At 31.0% G+C, this 12,446-nt stretch overlaps 1 protein-coding gene across 4 annotated transcripts in view; it reads left to right on the top strand.

The window, feature by feature from the left end:
• LOC149072172 (uncharacterized) overlaps positions 1–12,446 on the top strand; it is a 61,255-nt gene that overhangs the window by 44,092 nt on the left and 4,717 nt on the right. For 2 of the 4 annotated variants that reach the window (XM_089246087.1, XM_089246090.1), the window contains 5 exons: positions 844–1,069; positions 2,488–2,519; positions 5,603–5,847; positions 6,332–6,429; positions 9,753–9,925. In XM_089246087.1, coding sequence (XP_089102213.1) covers positions 844–1,069; positions 2,488–2,519; positions 5,603–5,847; positions 6,332–6,429; positions 9,753–9,925 — 774 coding nt within the window. The remainder of the gene's footprint in view (positions 1–843; positions 1,070–2,487; positions 2,520–5,602; positions 5,848–6,331; positions 6,430–9,752; positions 9,926–12,446) is intronic. The other 2 variants (XM_089246089.1, XM_089246088.1) reach the window with 1 other exon arrangement.

The raw sequence follows: 12,446 nt of genomic DNA, 5'->3' as shown, positions 1-12,446 counted from the left end.
TGAATTATTTTTGAATAATTGTACATAAGCCTCTAATGATTCACTGCTTTCCAAAAGTTAATTGCATGATTAAAATTTGCAAATAACAAGAATTTTACTGATTAGTTGATTTGTGAATATGTAGAGAAAAAATATCATATCAAAGATATTAATGAACATAATAGGTTTTGGCCATGCTGATGAAATAGTATAACTTGGTTTTTTTTTTCAATTATGCCACACTGAGCTACAAATGTTCTTGATCATACTATGATAGCTTATGAAAGTTTATTTGATGAAGATCTGACCTATGCAGTCAGTTTCACTCTAAATTGGCTTTAATTTATTAATATCAATCCCATTTTCTTTATAATTTATGTATGGCTTTTATATTTTTCTAAGCTAAAAAGACAAGTTATGTACTGATCAATGCATAAGTTAATGCAAATATGATTCAAGTTTTATACTAGTGGAAAAAATATATCTTAAAAGTTCATTTAAAAACATTTTAATTATGAAAAAAGAATGTGAAATTCACATGAAACATATGGTTCTTTTTACTCTCAACAGAGTAGTAATTTACAAATTTCTTGTTAATCTTAGATGAATGCATGTTATAAAAATTAATTTGAAATGTGTGAAATTGTTTAATGAGCTCTTTGCTTATGATCAATCTATTTTTGATGCATGTGAGCAAAAGCTCAACTATTTAAAATTTTGCAAAATAAGTTAATAAAAAAATTATTTACACACTTTAGCAGTTATATAATCTTCATTGCTGAAAATTTTGTAATAATTTTTTTTAATTATTGTAAAAATATATTCAATCTTTATTTGTATTTGACTAAACTTAAAAAAAATTAGATTACAGAGAAGAAGCTGATGCTTGTCCTAATTGTGGAAGTACCATTGTTGTGCAGTTGGATTCACTACCAGTACCTTGCTTAGAATCTACTGAAAGATCGGTTTATAAAAAAAACTCTAGACATAAGCCTTACTCAAGTGAGGATGAATCTTCAAGTTTTTCATCACCTGCAGTTGTCAAGAATGGGAAAGTCAGCCATACGAAATTTTGCTCAGCTTTGAAAAGGTGAAGTTTGTAAATAATTGAATAAAAAGTGTAACAGTGGTTATGAAAGTTAATCTCATAAATATGGGAATATGCAATGTAGCATATCACATACATGACTATAATTATCACAAATACCATACTTCCAATAATTGTGATACACAATATTTGTTCATCTGAAAAATAATTCCAAATTTTATGCGCACAGAACATTGATTTTTAACCAGGGGTGCAAGAAAGCAGTCTTAGGAGTAAAGGATGAGAAATATAGTACTATTCATACTATTATGTATTGACTTTTCAAGGTAGTGTGAGAATACCAAATCAAATCTCGCTGGGTTGGAGCCAATGTGCCCTGTAACATTTTTTTACTTACAAAAACCTGTTGTAATTTTGTTTGCAAAATTTTAACATCTGTTTGGCATGGGTAAAATAATATGTTATCACACAATATGTTGAATGTTTTCTGCTGTGAAGTATTTTTATCTTTGAGCAGCCACGCACACAGCTTAGAGCATACATTTTCAAACCGTTGCTTGCAAGCACCACAGTTCTGTTTGAAGTACCCAAAGTGCTCGATTCTCATGTCCGATCTTGTTCTCGTAACAAGATCAGTACAACTATACCATATGGGATAACTTCACAGGGCTGACGTCTGCGTCTTTTATTCACTGTGACGCAAATTTGCATATGGTTTCTTCTTCCCCAGGTTACATTTGCATGCATGTGTGGTGTTCTTTTTCTCCTGATAAATTTCAACAGGAATGCTGCTTTAGCATTTGCAGAACTACTGTTTTGAAATGTGCTAGCGTGTTTCATGTTAGACCATGCATTCATTGACGATAATTGTTTGTATTGGTGTGTACTATCACCTCTTTAAGTTTTTTCCATATTTTCTAAATCACCATGTAGAATGTTGTCAATAAGATATATATGTGTGTGTGCTTACATGTTTACATTGAATTTATCCTTTTTTGTTTTGTGCTTTTTTCCCAATTCTGATAAGTGGATGCTCTTTTTTTTCCTTCAATTTTTTGCAATCTAAAATGTATTTGTAAATTGAATTTTATAAATTTAAGAAAATAATGCACTTTAAAATTTGTTTCACCAGTACTTTTTGTAATTTTGATAATGATTACTGTTGGTCTTTTTTTTGTAATAAATTAAAAAATAAAATATGTATGTCCTTTTGATCCTTGGTGAAATTTTTTAATGGAAGGGTTTTTCTCTCATATTCATATGTTTTTGGGATAATATTGTATTAGTTGGCATAAATGCAAAACTGGAATCTCCGAAAATGTCTTATTTTTATGTGCTAAGCAATAGTCCAGGTTTATATATTTCTAAATTACACACATATGCATTCTTGAGTTTCTGTGTATTAGTTCTAATTTTTTATTTATATATTTTGTTTTACATCAAGATTTTTTTTTTTTCAGTTCCTCTATTTTAAATTTGGAGCAAGGTATTGGTGAGCATATTTTTATTTTGATTCAAACTAGGTGATCAGTGCGCTCTCAGACATGAATTTATACATTGGTTTATATTTTAAACTTTAAATACCAAGGTCTTTAAAAGGATTTCTCTTGAATTGAAAAGAAAATCTCAAAAGTATTTACAGCATGAATGGTTAACCAGTAATACACATGCTATATAGGATCACCATCATGGTTTCCTTGAGCAAATATTAGTTTGCTGAAAACTTATAAACTCCTTCAAAATAATTTTTAAATTAAATGAGGGAAAATATACAGGGTGTTTACAAAAGAATACACCAACTTTGAAGGGCTAAAATTACAAAACAAAAGAAGTTACAACCTTTTTGGATGAATTAAATCAAATAACATTTTAAAGTTTATAAAATTATAAATTTTCAATGTGACCACAACCAGAAACACAAATGATATCCAGTCAATAGGACAACTCATCCCACACTCTTTTCAGCATGTCTTGTGTTACAGTTTGGATGGCTGCTGTTATTCACATTTTCAGCTTGTCAATGTTTGCGGTAGTGGCAGAAAAAAACTTGTATCTTTTATGTATCCCCAAAAATCAGGGCTTCTTGGGGGGTCACTGGTCAAGAGCAAGGTTGTCATCTGCTCTGTGACCAATCCACCATTACGACAATTTGTCATTTAAGTATCTACTAACAGACAAGTGCCAATGTGGTGGTGCTCCATCCTGCTGGAAAATGAAGTCTCCAGCTTCTGTGGAAACAACCAAATATGTAGCATATCCAAGTAAGTAATGCCAGTAATGGTGGACTTGTGAAAAAAGAATGGGCCAAAAACTTTGTCTTTCGATATGGCGTAAAATACATTAACCTTCTGTGAATTGTGTTCTACTTCAAAGGTTACATGAGGATTGGCCGTACTCCATATGTGAGCATTGTGTCAGTTGACTTAACCATTGGTATGAAATGTTACTTCATTGCTAAAGACAAGCTTAGATATGAAGGAATAGTCTTTGTCAAGCTAATTAAGAACAAACTTGCAAACATTAATTCTCTGTTCTTTATCATTTTGGGTAGGAGTGTGTACCAGCTGTAACTTTTATGGTTTGAAAATCAATTGCTTTCTCAACACTTTCCATACCATCATATGAGGCATTTGCAATTTTCCGCTGCCTTGTTGAGTTGATTTTTCTGGACTGTTAGTGAATGTTTGTTGAATCCATTCTGCATTCTTTTCAGACACAAGCCGCTGACCAGAACTTTTGTCTTTGTAAAAGCATCCCTTTCAGAAAACTGATGAAACCAATGTAAGATACTCCATCTATTGGGAGGATGGATTGTATATTTGCAACAAAATGCTCATTGAACTGTGATAACCGTTTCACTTCTAGCCAATTCAATAACACAGAATGCCTTTTGTTCTGTTATCATCTTGGCTCAAACTGACTAAATTAATTTATATAGTTAGGATGACAGGTGCTCACATAAGGCCTGTAATGGCACCCTTTGCCAAATAAAAAACTTACAAACTTATTAAGTGCCATTCGTAGAATGGTGTGCTTCCTTGTTTGGTTGAGGAGATATAGCTTTCAAAGTTGGGTTATTCTTTTGTAAACACCCTGAACAAAAAAAAACTTGGCTTATACAGGAGTCTATATAAGTAGTTACCTTTCAAGATTAAATGCTTTGGAACTAACATCAGGATCTTTTTCAAAGAACTTAGTGTAATTGATAATGAACAGGGCCCGGATGTTGATGACATTTGCATTTTTCAATACTTTTTCATTTTTAAGGCATTTTTTGGCATTTTTAGGATATTTTTTCACTTTTGAATTTTTTTCAAAATAAAAATTTGGCTAAATTTTTTTTTAAACAAAAAAAAATGCATTACTTTCATCACTTAACTTGTATCTTTCGATGACAAACAAGGTTTAGAATCAATTCCTGACAATTTTGTACTGTATTTGTAAAAATTCCAAGAGATGGACACACTTAACCAAACAATAAATGAAAGTGAGAGAATTCAAGAAATTATGATCCTATATAGGATGTTGAGAGAGAAGAATTTCCATTATATATAAAAGGGAACATGTGGTATAGTGCATGTATGTAAGACATGGGGAATTTTTAAATTTGCAAATTCTTGTTGAATGATTTTGATTAGTAAGAATGCTGCATGCAGTATGATTTTGTAGGCTTTCATTTGCCTTGGGAATATTGAAGAACTGATGGCACACATAAGATCAATCTTCAGCATTCTGGTTTTTACCATTCAGTTCTTGAAGAAAATTATGAGAAGCTTAATTTATGCTATTGATAAAGTCAGTGTGCTAAAAGTGGGATAGGACAATTTGCTATCATGAGATTAAAAAAAATAAAGGGAATAAAAGTAGACTTATTGCCTGCAGAAAAATGTTTTTACGGGAACGTCTAAAAGTTTTGAAATTGAAAGAGAAATTAACACTGCGAGTAGATTAGATCCCCAATAGTATTCTATTTTTGAGAGAAGTTTATATAGTCTTTTCAGAAATTTCTATTTTGTCTTTAGATTTCATAACTCACTCATGAATTATGAATTGTTTATTTGAAGAATTCCATTGACAATTTTTGATGAAATCTAATGTCGAGAATGAATGTGATTTTCAGTAGATACTTATAGTATTTTTTTTTTCTTTTACCTCCAGTCAATATAATGACTGGTGCAGTTTTTAAACAAATTTGTTTTGTGATTTTAATAATAGCATTTTTTTATTATTTTTTGGAGAATTTTTCAGTTTTTAAGACATTTTTTCGAATTCTTAGGGCATATTTTCGAGTTTTCAGGGTAATTTTTCAGGATTCTTTAGGTCAACAACATCTTGGCTTTGATAATGAGTTCTTTTGCTTAAGAATGAGTGGTGATATGAAATCTAGCCTTAAACATAGATATCATGAGACATTTTAACATTCTCCAATAGGTAGAAAACATTTTTTTGGGTTGAAATAAAATTAACTGGGCAAATTTCATTCCATTATTTTTAGTGAAACTCAATTGCATAATTAAAATATTTGATATATTTTAAAGCTTGTCTGTTACATGTATTGTCTTTCTAACCATTCAGGACCATGCAGTCGAAAAGGAAACTTGTTAAAACTTGATGAAAGCCACCAGTCCTCAAAAATTGAAAATAAGGAATCTGAACTAGACATAAAGTATAACGTGACTGAAAACTTCAATTTTTTTGATCTGATGAAGCAAAAAGAAGTGCTTAGCCCAGAAATTTTTACATCACTTGATCATAGATTAAAGCTTTTCTTTGAAGAATATGTTTTCAAAGCTGGTGAAAAGTTTGAAGCTTGTTTGGAAGTAAGTTAGCCTGTAACATTTTTTTTAACTGAATTTTTAATTTACTTCAAATTTTTTATGAAATTATGTGACAGCATTGAAGCTAAGAATAAATGAAAAAAAAATTGGCCAATTAACTACAACACCTGCAAATATTAAATTTTTACTATATTCCTTGAAGAAAAATTTTATAAAAGATTTCAAGAAATCCATATTTTTTTTATGATTATGTTACTCAACTCACTTACCATAAGAGTTTTTGGCTGTGCAAGTCTGTGTTTGTATCCCAACTAGTGCATAATTATTGCCCTTTTCCAGCTATTTGGAATGTTGAGAGTTGATTCTATAAACTGTAGGATCCTCAAGTGAAAGTGCTTGGGAAAATAATGTGAAAAATGACACTGTTACTATATAAAACTAATAAACTTGAGTGTTGCATTGCATTTTATCTATTCTATTTGCTTCACATGTATTAAATTTTGTTATTATGTATCATTCATTTCAGACAGACTTTGTTGTACTTTCTAAATCCAAAGAGTTTCATGGTTTCATTATTATATCTACTGAAAGAATTTTTATGCTGGACAAGTCTGAAGAAAACATGTGAGTTTTATTCATTTATTTCAAATGTTTATAGTTATTTTGCTTGAACATTTTCTCGTAAGTAATTGGAAAAAAGCCTGTGGTTGACAGTATGATTTAGATTTAATTCTAATCATAAATTAACAAAATTAATATCTATTTAAATGTGAATAACTGATTCAGCTTGACTTCCATGTTTATTACTAAGTTTTTTCCTTTGTTCCCTAACTCAATAAGTGCAAGTTTCCTCACTTATACTGATAATTTGAAAAATAGGATTTCAAATTTATAGTTTACATGCTGCTAAGTCAATGTCAATGTAGACTGTGTTTGCTCCTTTTTTTAATATCCACATTTTTGTAAGTGAGCATTAATTTAAAATGTTATAATTTATTAATATCAAAATTAAGAAAAAAGGCTAATAAACGTAAAAAAAGATATGATATTGTGCAGAAGTGTAATTCATATCATGTGCAATTTTAGCTATATAAATAAAATGAAGATGTGAGATTTTATGAAACATAGTCATGGACATTTTTAACGTTTCCAGCTGTGTTTAACTGCCCCCATCATCTATGGGCAATCAACACAATACTTTAAGTCTTGATAAAAACTAAATGATTTTAAACAAATATATTGTGACTTCTTGAAAAAATATGTGCTGCAACTTGCCTCAAGATGGATATATTCCTATATAGAAATTCCTGGATAAATATGCTCTTAGCTATTTTTTCCCTTAAATAGAAAAAATGAAATTCATGCAGTGAGACTAAAAAAACAAAGATGAAATTTTTAACACAAATTAAGTATGTTTTTCCATGTGATAAAACAAATTTGTGCAATTTTCATGTTTTTACTCGGAACAAAATTGACAAGAAAATTATAGAATAAAACATCTAATTTTGAAGAATAAAAACCAAAATTAAAAAAAAGTAAATTTCTTAAGGCAAATGGGCTGCATGCACATTCATGTGACTTTATTTTACCCTCATCTACAACCATGGTCTATCCCCCCCATACTCTAATACAAATATGAATTGACATCATTATACACCCCAGACCTTCATGTCTATATCTCTGCCTATGAATGTGACATATGAATATAGGCTTCTATCTTGGATAAGTGTCTGCATTTATAAATAGCTTATACAGTTGGTTCTTGGTATTCGTCGTCTCTTTTCCAGTTTTTTTTGGAAAACACTGTTAAGGTAATAATTCTTGTTTCAGAACAAAATATGAGTTGTACGTGTTAAATAAATGTTTAAAAAATCCCTCTTAAAAGTTTTTCTGATTTTTTTTTTAAATATTTATACAAGACTTGTTTAGATGTTTCTAAAAGTGAAAAATTTGAAATATTGATGAAGGTTAGCTTCATTGCTATGGTTTCCTGTTATTTCAGCATCAATGAGTGTACTATTAAATATAATAAGAAAAAAACTTGAAATTCAATCAGCCATTGCTGTAGCTACACCTACTACTATATAGTCCTGGATCCGCATGTCTCTCATGTAGAAAGTGGTATTTTTTGTGGGTGCGATAAAAAAGTTATGCAAGTTATGTATTGCATAACTTGCACACCAAAGTTGTCATTATTTAATCTGCAAATTCATAAGGTATTGATGAAAAGAATAAGTGGCATATCTCCAAGTATTTTATATGAACAGTGGAATGGCTTGGACTACCAAAACACTTTTCTGGATTGTTAATGGAGAAGGATTCACTGATGTAGAGATAAAAGAAATTAGCGAATTAATTAATAGCAATTCAGAAATTGACAGAGGAGGAATTAATCAATTTGATCATTTGATCATTTTTGTTGCACCACGGTCATTTTCTGCACACGAGGGCTAATTAGACCGGGACCTACAATTTATTGCCGATTCCGAACGGCAGGCTTGTTTTTTATACTCATCGAGAGATTGATGCGCTAACCCCTCAATGAGGGACTCCCTGCGGTAGCAATTTTTTCTGCGGTCACGTCGCCGTTTTCGTTGTACCCCTGTGTCAAGAAAGTTTTCTGACAAAGACGAACCGCGTATCGAACTCGCAACACCTCTAAACATCCTTTGGTACTTTAGGAGAGCATATTATCCACCGGGCTATCGCGCCCGGAATTAATCAAGCTGACTGCTTCTGAAACCGAAGTGATACCTTACAAAGATGGTCGAGATGGAAAATTAGAAGACAAGTTCATTATGAGCAACATAGCAAATGCTTTGTAAATTTAAATCGGTAATGGATTGCTTCCATGAAATCGGTGGTACAATTTTCAAATGTATAAAAATTGGTAAAGCAGCTTTGTTACTATCTAACAAAGTAACTGGAATGTAGAAGAAAAACTAACAGACATTATGTTGTTATTTCCAGAAAGCATCACCTTTAATCACTGGACTCTTTCCCCCCCCCCCTTCTACTTTTCCCACACAAAGCAGATACTGTAAAAATGAGATGCCTGAAGAACAAAATTTTAGGGTGTTTGCAATTTTTCCATATTTGCGGTCACACCCGGAATATAATGCCCCCCCCCCTTCTTAATTATGCTAGATAATTTAATTCACATTATTTTTCTTATTTATGAGCCATCATCACTTACATTAATTCCATGAAGAGCACAAGTATAACAGGGTGACTTTTTTTTTTATTAAGAAAGGGTCATCAAAGTATGGCTCAAAAGCATGATGCAGTGTGAATTTTTACTCTTGGAAATTTTTTAAAATTTTTGATATCTAGCTAAACTGCTACCCGGGTGCCCCACACCCCTTGTACCCTCACTTGAGCTGCCCCTGCCTGCAAGTGTGCAGTTTAGTGTTGACATTCTGTGAAATTCAGCAATGTTTTTTAAAGATATTTCTTATGTTTTATCAAAATATAGTTATACAGGGTGCATAGGTAACAGGGCCCATGGCATTTTACTGGCAAATCGTTAATTCTAGAGCATACTTCCAATTAGAAAAAGTATCCAAATAATATTTAGTACTCAGATATGTCATTCATGTTGCAAGGGGTTGCAAGAGACAAAGCGATAACTTTCTAACTGGTTTTTGAGCATAGGGTGTCTGTATAAAAAGTTAACATTTTTATTTTAATAACTATACAACCCCTGGCAACATGAATGACATATCTGAGTTCTACATGTTACTTGGATACTTTTTCTAATTGGAAGTATGCTCTAGAATTAACGATTTGCCAGTAAAATGCCATGGGCCCTGTTACTTATGCACCCTGTATATATAGATATATTCACAGTGATGTAATCTGTATAATTTTCAGAAATCAGATGAATATAAGAGGGGTTGCTAAATCATCTTTTTATTTTCAATTTTCTTTTGTTGGTTTTTTTTCAGTGATCTGTGTGATGAAAGTTTAAAAATTACTAGTCCATTGAAAAGTTTGAGCTCAATAAGTGTTTTTTTAAGGAATCAAGGTTTTGCTGTGACCATAAAACCAAATAATGAAGTAGTTTTATGTCTCATTAAAGATGCAGATTTATGCAAATGCTTTATTGATGTCTTTGCAGGTAAAATTCCTTCTATACATTTTTTTATGTGTACAATATATATTAATATTGGGATGATGATAATAATAATGTTCAATTATAATTATAAATTTATATGTTTAAACTTTTAAAAACAACAATCATTTTTTTATTTTGATTATTTGTTGTTGATAGGGTTGGTCGGGAATCCAAGTGATAGGGAGATGTTCCACATGAAATGAATGTGATTGCAACATGGGGCTCATGAATGGACTATGACCTTTAGTGTTGATAAGTACATGGTCGCTCATTTTAGTTCGAATAACCAGCGTTTCACTTACAAGTTGAATGGTATTACTATTCTAGCTACACCGGAGGTCATCAATTTGGGAATTCTCATTAATGAGCAGCTTAGGTTTTCTGAATATTTTCCAAAAGTGAATAGAATGCGCAGTTTCATTCTTAAAAAGGTCTCTTCATATTCTTCTAAAGTCATTCTTCTGCTTTTCCAAGGCTTAGTTCGTCTTGGACTGGAGTATGCCATAAGGTTTTGGAGACCATATCTACTGAGGGACATAAACTTAGTTGGGGGGTGGGGGTTCAGGAAAGAGGGCTACACATGCTCTTGTTGGCACACAAAGCTTGAGCTGTAGAGAAAGACTCAATTTCTTGAATATGTTTACATTGGAGAATCGCAGGTGTGGGGGATATGATCGAAGTGATTTAAAATTTTCAACAGGATTTATAGGATGGACCATGAGTTATTAATACACTCTCAATCAACTGCTTTGACAAGGAGACACAAATATTGTTTAGTAAGGGATAATTCTAGGTTGTGGTGTCATGGGGAGGTTTCTTTAATAGGGTTGTTAATAAATGAACTAGCTTACCGCCAGGAGTCATTAATTTTAGCACAGTTGACACATTTGAAAAGAAGTACGATAAACATAGTGGATAAATCAAGAAGCTATTTGTACTTAGAATTAAGGCAACCATAATTTTTGTTATGAGTAGTGTATTATATAGTATTAATTATATATATTTTTTATTTCATGATACGTATATGCTTTTATTTTTTTTGTATTTAACATCCATATTTTTATGGTCATCTTTTTTTAGCCCCCTTGTTGGGCATTTTGCATGTTGTGACCTTTGTGTTTGTATTTGATATATTGTATTGAAACTAAAACAAGTTGCTATTGTTTATTTAGATATAATTTTATTTGCTATAGATTATCTCAGTTATTTGAGAAATAATTGTTTTTTTGACAAAGTAATAAAATAACCAATTTTTGTTTTCTTGTTTCAAACCAGTGGTTCTTAATGGTTTGATTGGGCTGCACCCATAATGGATATCAATTTGAATTTTCACATTTCGGAAGAACTTCAATTTACATTTCTTCACTTCTTCAATCAGTCTCAATATCCATTATATCAATAACTGGCACCATGAAATATTTTTCAGCTCACACCACTGGTTAAAACCACTATTTTAAATAGTTATAAAAATAAGAGGGCTATTACCATGATAAAGAAAGTTAAATTAAAGTGATGACTAACATGTGACATTGAAGTTCAACCGGTCTTATTTCAAGAACTTATTATGTAAACATTATGCACTTATTATACTTTACGAATTTATTTGAAATTGATGCATTGTTAATGGTTAAATTTATATATTGAAGAATGATGTGTAAATTAGTGGTTCAGTAGATTTTTCTTTGTAGGATCACTCTTTAATTAAATCTATCTTTTGTTTTGGTTTAGTAAATCATTAATTCTGCTCAATCAAATCATTTTAAAATTCTAAAAAGTTCTTGAAAAATAATTTCTAGTCTACTTTTTGATGTGTAATTCTAAACCTGTTTTCGTATTTGACTCATCTTCTCTCATACTGTACAAGAATTAGGTAATGATAACAAGATAACAGAAAAAGATGGCATTAATTAAATCCTAAAGGATGGCATTAATTAAATCCTAAAGGATGGCAATATAGAAATTTCATATAGACAAATGATTATTGAGCATCCTTTTATGAACGGTATCACCTTTGGAACCATCCCTGAAAAAACCTATTGAGAATTTTGTTATGCCATTATAGGCCCATTACTGTTACTTGGTCAGTTTAAGTTTGATTGTAGCTGCTCCATTTTTAGTGTGGTGTACATTTTTAAATTTTAAAATCTGTTTGTAAAATTCTGCAAAAAGATTTGAGCATGAGAGAAAATTAAAATTCCAAATTAATTTCATATGACAACAAAGCACATTCAAGTTTTATTAAGTTTAGGAAGCAGTAACAGCAATAATGGATGATGCCCAAACCACACTATTGAGAATCTCAAGTAAAAAAGAAAAATTAGAGGTTAAATAATGGAAAATTATTGCACTTTTTAATAACGCATCAGAGATTTGGTGAAAATGCTGAAGATGAGCCAGTCAACTCTTTTGAATTAGTAGAAGCAAGTAGTGCACCTATAAATTGACTAATATTAATGAGAAAAGTGTATTTTTTTGTTTAAAAAAAAATTGATCAGACTAGCTGTATGTATGGATGTATGGCTGG

The sequence above is a fragment of the Pholcus phalangioides genome, unplaced genomic scaffold (genome assembly GCF_987345545.1).
Source record: "Pholcus phalangioides strain wild (caught in Gottingen) unplaced genomic scaffold, Ppha-v1.0 ptg000017l_1, whole genome shotgun sequence".
Taxonomy (NCBI): domain Eukaryota; kingdom Metazoa; phylum Arthropoda; class Arachnida; order Araneae; family Pholcidae; genus Pholcus; species Pholcus phalangioides.
Note: the sequence above shows the minus strand (reverse complement) of the source record. Positions and strands in the feature narration are given on the sequence as shown.